The following is a 13070-nucleotide window of genomic DNA, read 5'->3' as shown; positions in this document are numbered from 1 at the left end:
CTGCATTCCCAGAGTCACTGCTGCACCTTCACTCTCTTGGTTCTGAGCTCCCATCTCTCCACAGGGACACTTTGACTCCCTACATGAGGTTCCCCAGGACAAGCAGAACTGCATTTTCCCAGGCTCACGGGGCTGCAGCTGATGCCTGAGGGACAGGGATGATGGCTGAGCACTTCTTGTTAATGGGCTTAAGTTTTCATTAATTATTACACGTGGGTATAGCAGGACCAGCCCAGAGCTGGGCTTTGCTGGCATTCAGCTCTGTGTGTACCCAGGTACAGGCACTGCCTGGGGGAGGCACAGCCTGGGACACCCCTGCCGTGGGGAAACCCCCCAGGCTGAGTAAGCTGAGCACACCTGACCTGATTTGCAGCCTGACCCCCAGTGCTGCTCCAGCAGCCAGACCCGTTCAAAGTCCACGGTCTGCAAAGTTCATTCCTGGACTTTGTTAAAGCAGCTCTGCTTCAGAGCTGATCCTGCACAGCAGGCGAGCACACAGTCTGCACTCACCAGCCCTGCCAGGAGTAGGTGGGAGAGCCAGGTGTCTGCAGCTGGGATTAAGACACAGAAATCATGACCCAAGAGCGACTGTGGCAGGTCCTGGATCCATCCTGGAGAGACCTTGGTGCCCTCTCTGCTCTGCTCTGCAGCTCAGCTGCAGCTGTGGTGCTTCTGAAATGGCTGGGAAGGAGGCAGGTCCAGCAGAAGATGGATGAGGCAAGGAGGTCTCGGCATCTGGCCCTGGAGAGAATGGAGAAGGCAGCTCACAGGCTTAAGCAAGAGGTAAATTTGAAGTTTATTCAAGGAAGAGATTATAATTTGGATAACCAAAGAAATGGGGGAGCTCTGATCAATCCCTCTGTGAATGGTGGCTGGGGCACAGGCATGTTTTGGAGCATCACCAACCCAATGTTTTGTGAGGGTCATCACCCCCCATTGCCTCAAAAGGCCCTCCCATAAAAGACAGTGTAAATTAAGTGTTTGTCAATACAGACCCATTGAGGGAATCCTGAGGATTAAAGAAAAGTTGGAGCTTGGAACCTTCCCAGTCAGGTTACTACCCCAGACCTCCCATGCCCATTCTCCTCATCCATCCCTACTGCCAAACCTTTCCTCTCCCATCCTCTTTCCTCTGACCCTCCACAAGGATCTGTCTGCCTCATCATCCTCAAAGTACAAGGGGGTTCCACATCCTTCCAACCTCTGCACATCAGAGACCAAAAGCCATTTCCTCCTGCCCATGCCCAGGTCAAGATGCACCTGGATTTTAGGAGGTCAGGCTTTTGGAATTGTTTTAAACCCAGAAGAAACACCTCCTGCTATCCTTTTCTTAGAAGGGAGGCTGCAAACAGCCCACACACTTTTTTTTCCCCTTGTTAATGATGAATTTTGTAAAACTTTAGCTGATTGAACTACTCTTCAGTGAGTTAGAAGGGGAGTGAAGGCCTGTAAGAGGGTAAACAGAGACAGGTCAAACCACTCTTACAGGTTCATGCAACTCCAGTCAAGGTACAGTTTTCTGCCTCTTTTGGTTCTGGTTTTATGAACTAAGACTCAGCAAATTCCCCATCTGTAAATTCCCCACTCAGCACACACAATGCTCTGTGGGAGGTCTATATGTCTACAGGGCATATAGCCTAAAATTTTCCACTCAAGGTGATTGCTAGGCAGATGTTAAAATTGGGTATTTGCAGCCTTAACCAACATTTTCTGTCTTTTTCTTCCCTCTGTACCCAATTCTCCACCCTTTGCAGAGCCCAGGCACCCAGACCTCACAAATCCTCTCGCTGACAATGGTGGAGCTGGCAGAGAAGCTGAAGGAAGGGTCCCTGTCCCCAGAAAGTGTCCTTTACTCCTACATGGACAAAGTGAGTGATACCTCCAGCATGGCAGAGATGCTGCAGGGCTCTGCTACAGTGGAACTTTCAAATTAAAAGTCTGCTCATTTGCTGAGAGGACCAGCAATGCTGGGGATTACAATTTTTGGTGCTGTGATGTCTGAAGGGTGGCTGACAGGCAAATAAGCAGGACAGAATCCAGGGCAGAGAAATATCTCAGAAAGAAACATACAAAATTTATAGGTAAGGTCTCAATAATGTTGAAATTTTGAGAAGGTTGAAAATTCAGCTTGAAAATTCAATATGTAATGTCTACTTCCATCCATTCATGTGTCTTGCTTCTCTTCTCTGTTCTGGATAGGCTTTGGAGGTGAATCAGGAGGTGAACTGTGTGACAGACTTCATTCATGGATGTGAGGATCAGCTCCAGAAACTGAAGAAGCAAAAGGAGAAGGGGCTGCTCTATGGCATTCCCATCAGCATCAAGGACCACATTAACTGCAAGGTATAGCCCCAGCTCCTCTGCCTTTTGCCTTGGGTCTGGGAGCAGAGGTGTCATCCTCATCAGGACTGGCTAAGAGTTCCCTCAGACAAGGATGCTCTGGATCCAATATTGTGGGACCAGCAAACCTGCCTTTCATATATTTCTACTTGTTCTGATCTGGTTTTCTCTGGGACAGTCAGGTCCTGTTCTGCCTCTGAGAAAAGTTAGGTGGGAGCTTTGCCACAAGAGGCACCACGAATTAGGTCTGTCTTTGTCATAGCTCCAAACAGCATCTCTCCTGCTCCTAAAGAGCTTTGTTTCCCATCCCCAAGGGCCACATCTCCTCTGCAGGGATGGTGAAATTTCTGGGCCAAGTGAAGGAAGAAGACAGCGTCATTGTCCAGGTTCTAAAGCACCAGGGAGGAATCCCCTTTGTGAAAACCAACATCCCGCAGACCATGATAAAGTAATGCCATGTTTGCCTTCATGGAAACACTGTGACACGTGCCTCTTGCTATCCAAGCTAATCATGCACATTAATTACCTCCTTACTTCCATATTAAATTATTTCTCTTGCATTTGTTGCCTCTTTCTTCTTAAATCCAGCTGTCTCAACAAATCTGCTCCATGGTAGTTCTGCCTTAATTCCACACCCATCCCTGCACGGTGCTCTGTGCCCTGTATTTATGGTTTGCAGAGGCAGAAGTACCTCACTCACCTGCTGATCTTCCTCTCCCCAGCTACGACTGCAGCAACCTCATCTTTGGCCAGACACTGAACCCTCTCAACCTCCAGAAGAGCCCCGGGGGCTCCTCGGGAGGGGAGGGAGCTCTGATTGCAGGGGGAGGCTCCATCCTGGGCATCGGCTCGGATGTGGCTGGCAGCATCCGCCTGCCCTCCAGCTTCTGCGGGCTCTGCGGCCTCAAACCCACCAGCAACAGGATCAGGTACATCCCAACTTCTGTCCTCTTCTTCCTCCCACTGTGGAGGCTGCATGGTGTCCCCCATGGTGCATCGAACTTTCTAGTGCCCATGGTTTCCTCCAGGGTTAAGTTAACATTGAGCTTGCTCTGTTAGTAACACAAGATGACTTCAATCTGTATCACAAAAATTTATAGTTTTTAATAGTGCTGGCCAAGAAGCTGAAAGCAAATACTACAGGATGATCTCCTTTTCAGATGTTTTCCTGCCCTTGCTTTGCTTGTAAGAGTTTTCTGTTTATCAGAGGCAGTTTGCCCATAGATAAGGAATTAGTTGCAGCAGGGAAAAGAGATGATAAATACTGTCCCCTAGCAGCTTTCAGACCATAAAAGTCCTCTTCATAGCCTAGGAAGTGTCGAGTCTTTGCAGGAGCTTTTGACCTCTTAGATTTGGTTGAGGGCAAATGGGAAATTTACAGCTCAGCATGGTGACCTGCCCTACAGCCTGCTGCTAATCTGCTTCTCCCATTATGTTCCCAGCAAACAGGGAGTCGTTTCTCCTCTCATAGGAATGCAATCAGGTACGTCCATGATGGCATGTTACTATGCCAAACCTTTGCCTCTTACATCTCCTACTACTGAAATGCCAGCAAGAGTGTTTGCTCTGCTCTGTGCCTCATGGCAAGCCAAAGCAGTGACCCGTGAAAACAGCCTTGTGTTGTGACATCTTGCACCATTTGTTCTGTTCTGTGTGGTGGTGAGTGTTGGCTGAGCCTCAGCAGGATGAAATCAATGCAATCATGTAATGGAATCAGTGGAATCAGGCAGTGCAGTGAGTAGCAGGAGAGGTGTGAGATGTGCATGCCAAAGGCCTGGGATGTCTCACTGGAGATGCTTCCAGGAAACTCTTGGCAGCTTCAGCTGCTGCCAGGCAGCGTTGGCAGAAAGGCTGCAGCCCTTTCTCCTCACGACTGCAGAAGCCTGGCCCAGGAGGTCATTAGGCTCGTTAGGCTGCCTCTGCTCTGAGGCTGACAGATCCTTCCTGCTGGACCTCCGTGCTCACTGCACTCATTCCCCACTCCTTTTCCCTGACCTGAAACTCCCCCGTGCTGCAGCCCCAGCAGTAACTGTGCCAGCACCAGCCCACCTGGCTGCAGTGACCGGCCCTTTGTGCTCGCAGTGTCGGCGATGCTGGGGCCCATGGCGAGGGACGTGGACAGCCTGGCCCTGTGCATGAAGGCGCTGCTGTGCCAGGAGATGTTCCAGCTGGACCCCACCGTGCCCCCCATCCCCTTCGATGAGCAGGTGAGGCTCAGAGGTGCTCCCATGTCTCCATCTGCCCAGCAACAAAGTATGATCTCCGGAGATTCCTGTCCAGTTTCACGTCCAAGATAGCAAAGGATCCAGGGAAACACACATCCCTGTGGGCAGAGGACACCCAGCATGGATGACCCCAAGGAGCAGCCACACAGCAGGGTTGGCAGGCAGGAGGTGGTGACAAAAAGACCATACCAAAGACCCGTGTTCTGGACAGCGCTGCTTTTCACCAGCCCCGTTCCTCCCATCCTTCCCCCAACGCAGGAGACCTCAGTCAGTGCCTCCCTGGGAACAGTCCAGTCTTGCTCCTCTCCTGGATGCAAGTCATGGCTCCTCTTCTCGCAGGTTTACACCAGCACCAAGCCCCTTCGTGTCGGGTATTACGAAGGAGATGGTTACTTCCAGCCCTCACCTAGCATGAAACGCGCTGTCCAGCACACAAGGAAGCTCCTCCAGGATGCAGGGCACACGGTGGGTTCCTATGCCTGTGGTTGCCTGGAGCTGTTACCCTGCTCCTAAAAAAGTCTGGATAAATCACTTTCCATCTCCACTTCTGCTCCCCATAAAAGATAAAGGCAAATGTAACAGCTTGTTTTCTTAACTGGAGTGGACTTGTTTATATTTCTGGCCTAGCAGATGTGATAAATATGTTCAGATATCTCCAAGTCACCCCAAGCACTGTTTTTTCCCATCATGCTTGGTGTTCCCATAAATACCAAACTCAAAACAGTTTCCACGATCCCTCAGCTGTTAAACACAGCTTATAGATTTCTTAGTGGGTGAGTGGGAAGGAGGTTGGAACAGTTGACCCTCCAGGGACTTCTTTCAGCCTACATTTTTCTGTGATTCCACCAGCAGAGATTTTTATATGGTAGCTGCTCCTATGATGCAAAACAATTTTTAATAAATTTAAAATTGGTGAAGTTTCTAAGAATTCTTCTCTAAGAATGCAGAGGAGTGGAGCCTGTGCCAGGTCCCAGTATGTATCAATACCTTGGATAGGCCTACTGGGAAAGGACAGCGGGCAGATGGAAATGAGGCCTTGCTGTCCTAGAGCAGCAAAGGAGGGTGTAAGTTTCCCACTACTTCCCACTGATCACTGGTGAAGCTCTCAGAGGGCTCTGTGAGTCATTTACCTTTGCTGCCTCTTGGACAGGGATGGTTTTCTTGCAGCTTGTTCCCTTTGTCCCACCAAAGATTGACTACGTGGTGGATGAGCTGTTCACCAGAGGGATTTTCTCGGATGGGGCCGCCCACCTGGTGGACTGCTTGTGAGTAAAACCCCATCGCTGTGTGGGCTGTGAAACCTGCAACTGTGAGGCCAGTGGCTGCATCCAGAGCGATTGTATCGTGCATGCAAACTGAGTAATGAGCGGCAGAGGAGCAGTTTCTGCATGACTTTAGCACGAGCAGCAGGCAGTTCACACACACAGGTACCACAGTGGGTGCCCACCCAGCCCCTCTCTCACCCCAGCATGCCCAGGGCTCTGCATGGCCCCACCACTGCAAAGCCCCCCAGAACTCTTATGGCCCTGATGACACAGGCAGCAAAGCACTGAATTATCAGTCACTTTTGCAATGAACATTTACACCTCAGCAGCTATTGCTCAGTGTTTTCTATTGAAACAGGCAGATTTTGTCCTCTAGCAGCTCCCCTCCAAGGCAAGCCCTGCCTTGGGAGCAGCGCTGTTGTTGTTATTATTGCTCTGTGACCTGTCTACAGGTAACTTATCCTGACTTTTTCACTCTCTGCCCTTCCAGCAAAGGAGACATCGTGGATCCCAACCTGAAATCCCAGTACAATACTTACAGGATTCCTGCTCTGGTGAAAAGGATCTTGGCTATCATTCTGAAACCCGTGGTAAGTGTGTGGCTGGGTCTCACCTGTGTTGTAGGAGACTTGCAAGGTGGGGAGGATTCCTTGTGCAGGGAGGTAAATTGTACCACCCAGGAATTCTTGGCTGCTTCACGTTAAGTGCCTGATAGGCATCATAGTGAAATGCATTTATTTTTTAAACCCAAGCTGAACTTATCAAGTGAGTCTGACAGCTTTTTGTGGGAGTTTTGCATGGGGAGGTTAATAATAAGGAAATATGATCCTTTCTCAGGAAACCTTTGAGCATACAGTTCTTCCAGCAATGAGCTCCAGGAGAATGGGTATCACTAGTGAGGATCTAAACAGCACTCCAGAAGATGCTCTCCAGCACTACAAGTGTGGTCTAGAGCCTTATTTGTATGAGTTGTAGTGATTAAATGTGTAAATTATTATGGGAGTAAACCCACTTCACTGGAACTGGCCTGTCCTTCTGAACCACTTCTGCTAGGACAACACAGTTGCCCAAAATGCAGTCACAGGGCAGCCAGCTATTCCAGCTGCATTGTTGCTGACTAATCCCAAGTTTTTCTCTTTCCTCTGGAAGTACCCACGAATTGCTCGGGATCTCAGCGCTCTCTGTGGAGTGGGGTAAGACACACTGAGGTGGCTCTGGAGAAGGGGGATGTGCTTGGCTGTGCCCACCTGTTTGTGCAGGTAAATGCCAGCTGGCTGTGCAAAGCCCTGCCACGGGGCTGGTGGCACAGGCTGAGCCAGGTGAGTGTGTGCCACCCCTGCACAGCCTGGGATCAGCACTGGCTTATCCTTCTCAGCCAGGGGTTGTTTCAAGAGCTTAAGGATCCTCAGAGTGACAGGGTGACTCACGGAGATCAGCACAGGGAGATAAGGGCTGCTTTCCCCATCAGGTGGTACCCAGGGCATCAGGTGCCAAGTCTCTGCCTGCACGTGCAGTGTGGTGTCAGGCACCTCTGCCTCCAAAAGAGGCACAGACACACCAAACTGGTAGCAAATGAATTCAGAAGACTGATTTTTACCCAGGTCTTCTGGCATGCTTTAACAACAGCTCTTTTGATGCACCTGTAAGGATGTGTGCACCAGGGGATCAGCTGGGAGGTGAACCATTGCTTGTTCCCAGAAGGGTCATGCAGTCACTTTAAAAGTGGGCTATCTGTGCATTTTCTTAATTGTTTTCTGTTGCCACAGTCACTCATTAATTCTGCCACCTTTCCAGATCTGCCAAAAACCTCTGGGATCAGCATGGAGCAGTGGCGGTAATGTGACTTTTACTTTATTTTTTTTTACTGTAGTGAGAGGTCTCTAAAGATTCCAAGCAATTGCTTTGCACCCTGCATTGTCCAAGCAAAAATAGCATAGGAACAGCCACTAAAGATGAGGCTTCACTTTGTCTTTTCTGTCTCTTGCTGCGAATTCTCCATTTCAGGTATTAGGTGTTACTGTTCTGAGCAAAGGCCATGCTTGAACTATCAAGCAGAGGCATTAGAACTCAAAAATTTTGTATATGAACTCTGTGACTTAGGTGGCTTCCTTATGAACTCATTTGAGATCAGCAACCTCAGACAGGAAGCTTTTTCCTGGACAACTGCATCCAGTGCTGCCACAAGCTGACCAGGTTCCTCTTTTAAACCATCTGAGTTTTATGCTTCAGTTTGGTTTTATTGACTGCCTCCTCTTGTCTCTGCCCTGATGGTTGGAAACCTTCATGTTTCCTGTGCTCTTCACTCCCTTCCAGTTCATCCTTATTTTATTTTTGTCCTTGAGTTTAAATAGCACCTCTCCTCTCTGGTATTTTCCGCTGCCTCTGTCTATTTATAGAGAGTATCCTCTTTCAGCTGGTGTTTTGCAACGCTGAGGAGGCTGTTTTGGTGTCCTCCCACAAGGCAGGATCTGTGTTCCCTGGTACACCCTCACAATCCTCTCTGAGGAGAAACATCTCCCAGCCTGCACCACCAGCCCCTATCAGTGCCACTCGCTCCATGGATGTGCACTGTGGTCTGACAAATTACTGGGCAGAAGAAAAACTCATAAAAAGCTGCCTGGTCACTGGTGGCAGTATTTGAAATTAAATGGCCACAGGGTTTTTTTTTAGGTGAAAACAGATTTCTCTCCCACTCCTGAAAAAACCCCACAGAAAACCAAACCCAAGAAGTAAACATAAAAAACCAAGACAGACAAGCTAACAAAACACACACAAAAAAGAGCCACCACAAAAAGAAAAAAAAAGCACAAAAAAAAAAAAACAACAAAAAACACCAAAAATGCCAAAAAGAAAACACTTTAGAAGATTTTATGGCTTCAAAGATTATTTGAATTGTTGCAGTTCAGTAAAACCATATTCACATGTTTTCATCTACTGCAAACAAGAGCTGATTCAAAACTTTTGGCTAGTGACCAGCTTTTCTCTCAGAAAAAAAAAAAAAAAAAAAAAGAGAAAAAGAATCAGGTTAGCTGCAGTCACTGTATTTCCTGGAAACACATCTCATTTGTTGAACTTTCAGCAGGAAGGATCTCAGACTGCAGGTGGAAATTGAGGTCAGACTAAAAAATAGCCCCAAGGCCAGGTCTTTTGTGAGAGAGCTGGAAGACTCTTGTAGAGAAAACTTGGTGTGAAAGGGTTGTGCAGGACAGGGGCTGGGCCATGGGACAGATGTGTCCCTGTAGCCAGCAAATGGCTGCAGAAACAACTGTCCTGTGGTCCAACTGTGTCTGTCTGCTAAGACAAAGTGGGCCATCTCTCTGGGGATGGATTCATTCACTGCCTGATGTTCAGCAAAGCTGTAGTAAACCAGATTACAAATCTGGATCTCTCTTGGAGCTGCAGTGGAATCCTGAAGCTGTGCCTCCTGTGTTGTGGGGTATGTCCTGTAGCTTGCCCAAATGTCTCTTGCTGCTTCCTTTCCTTACCTGTATCCTCATTCAGAATGAAAGAAGGTTTTGTGGAAGTATTTTGGATTCATGTTTTTCAATACTTCTACCAGAATAACCAAAGCTTTTAGGAAATGTGACTTTTTAGTCATCCAAACAAACTGCTGTTGGTCTCCATTAAATATAACTCTAAAGCAAAGCTGTTTGTGGAAAACATTGGGTTAATACTCAGATAAATCAGTTCTGAAACACACACCTAGCATTAATGTCTAGGTCTGGGCAGCACATGGTATTCTGGCAGGAAACCTAAAAGTGGAAGAACAAAATCCCTTGACCCTTTCACAACACAGCGCAGATTTTATCTTTTTTTTTTTTGCTGTTGTTGTATCCAGGAAGGCTTTCTCCCTCCTTTTCCTCTGTGTCAGCATTGATCTGCCACTGCTGCCCAGCAGACACGCCTGCCATCCTCTCTGCCTTTCCTTCCAGGCTTACCGCACGGAGTTCATCGCCAGATGGAGGGAGCTGGGGCTGGATGTGATCCTTTGTCCCATGCTGGGGCCAGCCTTCAACCACGGCTACGCTGGGAAGCTCTTTGGTAATGTCCCCTGTGTGGTGATGTCCACCCACAGCCGTGTTTGTGGGCAGACACCCAAGTCCCACGGACTTTCCCCAAACCATGCACTTCCCTCTGGAAGAAAGCAAAGGAGAGGCCTCTGGGTGGGTCTGCTCACACCCCCACCTCATCTGAGCTGAAGATGTTTGGGTAATTATGGGGCAGCAATTAGTTGTCCCTCTGTCCCAGTTATTCCTTGGTGAGTTTTCCCTGTTTTTCTGCTGCAGAAAGCCCCAGAGCTGCTCCTGAAGCAGAGAGTGGCAGTGAGGACCGCTGTGGTAGACTTTGGTACGGGATCAGGCTCTTTTGGATGCAGCTGTCTAACATTTCCCAAGACTCTGCAAACAGCAGGAGGGCTCATTGAGTGTGACTTGCAGAAAAAGGCCTTTTTTTATAGCTTCCAGTCAGGGTCCTCCATCCCTCTAGCAATGACCTTTTGGGACCCAAAATCCCCACGGTGGTGTTACATAACTGGACATCAGGAATATCTTGAGAATACAGCTAGGATTTTCCCCCAGGGATAGATGCAGCCTCTGAATTGGTCCCTCCCAGAGCACGTCTAATCTCCACACGAGTGCCAGGTGAAGGCACAGGTCACTCTCTGCTCTCTGGCACTCAAATCTCTCCATCAGCAGTCCCTTTGAGGCAGCATGGCCTCCTCCGGACCAGCAACTCCAGTCTGCAATTCCTGCAACTCAGGTTTGTCATCTGAAGGCCATTGCTGGCCCAGCACATTAAATTTTGCCATTTTGCATGCTCTGTGTTCCAGCTGCGACCTCCTACACCAATTTGTACAACGTGTTAAACTTCCCTGCCGGGGTGGTGCCGGTCAGCACGGTCACGAGAGCCGACGAAGAAGAACTGAAGCACTACCAAGGGCACTATGGAGACCCCTGGGACCAGAGGCTGAAGGAGGTCAGCAGGAAAAGAGCTCAAGTCTTAGCAGAGTGACACCCCCGGGCCATTGTCCCAAGGCCTGTCTCCATCTCCTAGCAAGAGCGGGAGCTGGTTTAGCGGCCTGGTTTGCACCCACTGCTCGGGCAGCGTGCGGCGCAGCAGGGCCGGTGTTTGTCGGCCTGGCAGCCGTGCCCTCGCTTGTCTTCCTCTGCCCTCCCTTCCTGCAGTGTCCCGTGCCTGCCCTGCTTGCCTCAGCACTGTCCTTGACTTCTGCAGGCTGTGGCAGGAGCTGTGGGGCTGCCCGTGGCCGTGCAGTGCGTGGCTCTGCCCTGGCAGGAGGAGCTGTGTCTGCGCTTCATGAAGGAGGTGGAGGCTCTTGCCCGTGGCACGAAGACAAACCTGTGATTTCTGGGAGCCAGCCTCCAATGGGATGGCTTTTCATTCCCTGCCCTTCATTCCAGCTGTCTTCTACCTGATATGAAGCAAAGTACGTAGTGAGTTGAGAACTTTGAGCTAATGTTTTAATAAAGTGGCATTAAATTCAGTTTAAAAATAGTCAGCAAAAAGCTTGTCTCTGTCTAAATTGTCCTTCATTGTTAAACTGTGTAAAAAAAAAGCCAGAGAAAGGAGTTAATGCTGGACCAAAGGGATCCAATAACTGCAGTTTAATATTATTTGTTGTATGGTGTAAGATCAAAGAGATTTACTGCAATATTTTACTTCCAACAGTGGGCAGGAGCAGATGTTTGTGGGAGAGTATAACCTGGCAAGTGCAGGATTCCCTCTCTGGCTGTGCCATAGTTTGGCCAAGAGGCTTTTTGGCAAAAACTTGCAGTCAGCCCATGGGTTTAAACAGCTGCCAGAAGAGCTCTCCTCCACAAACTTGTCTCCTTCCTGAACTCATTTGCTGCCTGGATCTCCACCCCATGCAGCAGTTAAGCAGTTTAGTTTAATGTTCTCTGTTTAACCATAAGCTGAGAGAAATGTTAACTGGTCTGTTATCACTCCTGCTCCTCATTATTTCTTCCAGTCAAGCAATGGGAAAAGATGAGGGTTTGTTGCCTACAAACACTTCAGGGAAAAGTGAGGAACCATTTCTGTGACTACACTTAGGCCATTCCACTGTTTGGTGCTTCCAACAACACCGTGACAATTGTGTGATGTTTCTTGACCCATCCCTCACTCTCAAGGTGGAAGAAGAGGCTGGAGAACAAAGGGGGAGTGATGAAGGAGATGCTTTGAATAAGCAAGTGCGTGTTGAAATAAGACACGATCATTAGCAATGATCATTAGGGTGATTCCTTCCCCAGGCCTGCCAGCACAGAGAAGAGGTGACACCGCCCTTGGTACTCATCTGCCTCCCTGGGGCTGGCAGGGATGCTGCAGTCATCCAGCTGCCTCCCGTGGCCACCAGCAGGTCTGAGTCACGCAGGGAGCGTGACAGTCACACAGCCTGACTCACCGCCTCTGACCTGGCACTCCCTGCTCCGAGGAGATGCCTCTGCAGGATCCTCCTCAGGATTGCTGCTGGGGGCACCACCACGGGGCAGCCTGTGGAGTGACTGTGACCCTCCCAGACAAGGGGCAAAGGGTCTTTAACTGTCCTCTCTGCTGGAGTCTGAGACACAGAGTGTGTGCCCTTGTCTCTGACATCCAGGAGAACACTGAATTTCATATAACATGAAATTTATGGGCATGTTTTCATGGTGTTACATGAAAACAACTGTTAAAGTTAGATGGAAAAGATAAAAGTGTGAGTGTGTAGATAAGAAAGTTTTCTTAAGTCACTGGGTGAAAAAGTTAGAGTTTAAACTAGTTTAGAAAGTATAAGACAAGATGGAAGATTTAGGGTGTTGTCTCTTTTCCTTCTTCTTTCTTCTTCATGTTCTTCTTCTAGAGGTTTTTGGGTAGTAGTAAGTGATTTGATAGAAAATGCCATAGTGCAGCACGCAGGTGTTGGGTCATTGGGTCATTAAGAAAAATAATATAAGTGTCCATTGTTAATTGGATAAGTATAAAGATAAAAAGGCCGCACAGTTCAGGGCCATTTTGTGCCTTCAAGACCAAAGTGAGCCAAAAGGGCAGGATGAATTGAACTTGAGCAAAAAGTCTGGAAAAGTCTGCCAAGAATTTTGATAACATCCTAATAAACACGAGAAACAAGATCCTAACAGGCTTTGGAGTTTTCTTCCTGACCCGGAGAACTGAGATAAAAGGAACTCCCCATGAAGGAGTATTCCAAAGGAGCTTGGCCCAGACAGGACTGAGAAATCCAGAAGGTACA

The 13070-nt window shown here is 48.6% G+C and overlaps 1 protein-coding gene across 1 annotated transcript; it reads left to right on the top strand.

Annotated features, from left to right (window-relative positions):
* The first annotated feature begins 269 nt into the window (after window positions 1-269).
* On the top strand, window positions 270-11364 carry LOC131580813 (vitamin D3 hydroxylase-associated protein). Its single transcript, XM_058842449.1, has 15 exons — window positions 270-783; window positions 1755-1868; window positions 2200-2343; window positions 2655-2788; window positions 3063-3269; window positions 3783-3823; window positions 4423-4547; window positions 4905-5030; window positions 5733-5830; window positions 6321-6420; window positions 6980-7023; window positions 7625-7664; window positions 9763-9871; window positions 10659-10804; window positions 11063-11364. Exons 1-15 carry the CDS (start codon window positions 574-576, stop codon window positions 11189-11191), a joined length of 1767 nt encoding a protein of 588 aa, XP_058698432.1. The 5' UTR covers window positions 270-573; the 3' UTR covers window positions 11192-11364.
* Window positions 11365-13070: the final 1706 nt, after the last annotated feature.

This window comes from Poecile atricapillus, chromosome 7 (genome assembly GCF_030490865.1).
Source record: "Poecile atricapillus isolate bPoeAtr1 chromosome 7, bPoeAtr1.hap1, whole genome shotgun sequence".
Taxonomy (NCBI): Eukaryota; Metazoa; Chordata; class Aves; order Passeriformes; family Paridae; genus Poecile; species Poecile atricapillus.
The sequence above is the reverse complement of the archived record's forward strand: the minus strand, read 5'-3'. Positions and strand labels throughout refer to the sequence as shown.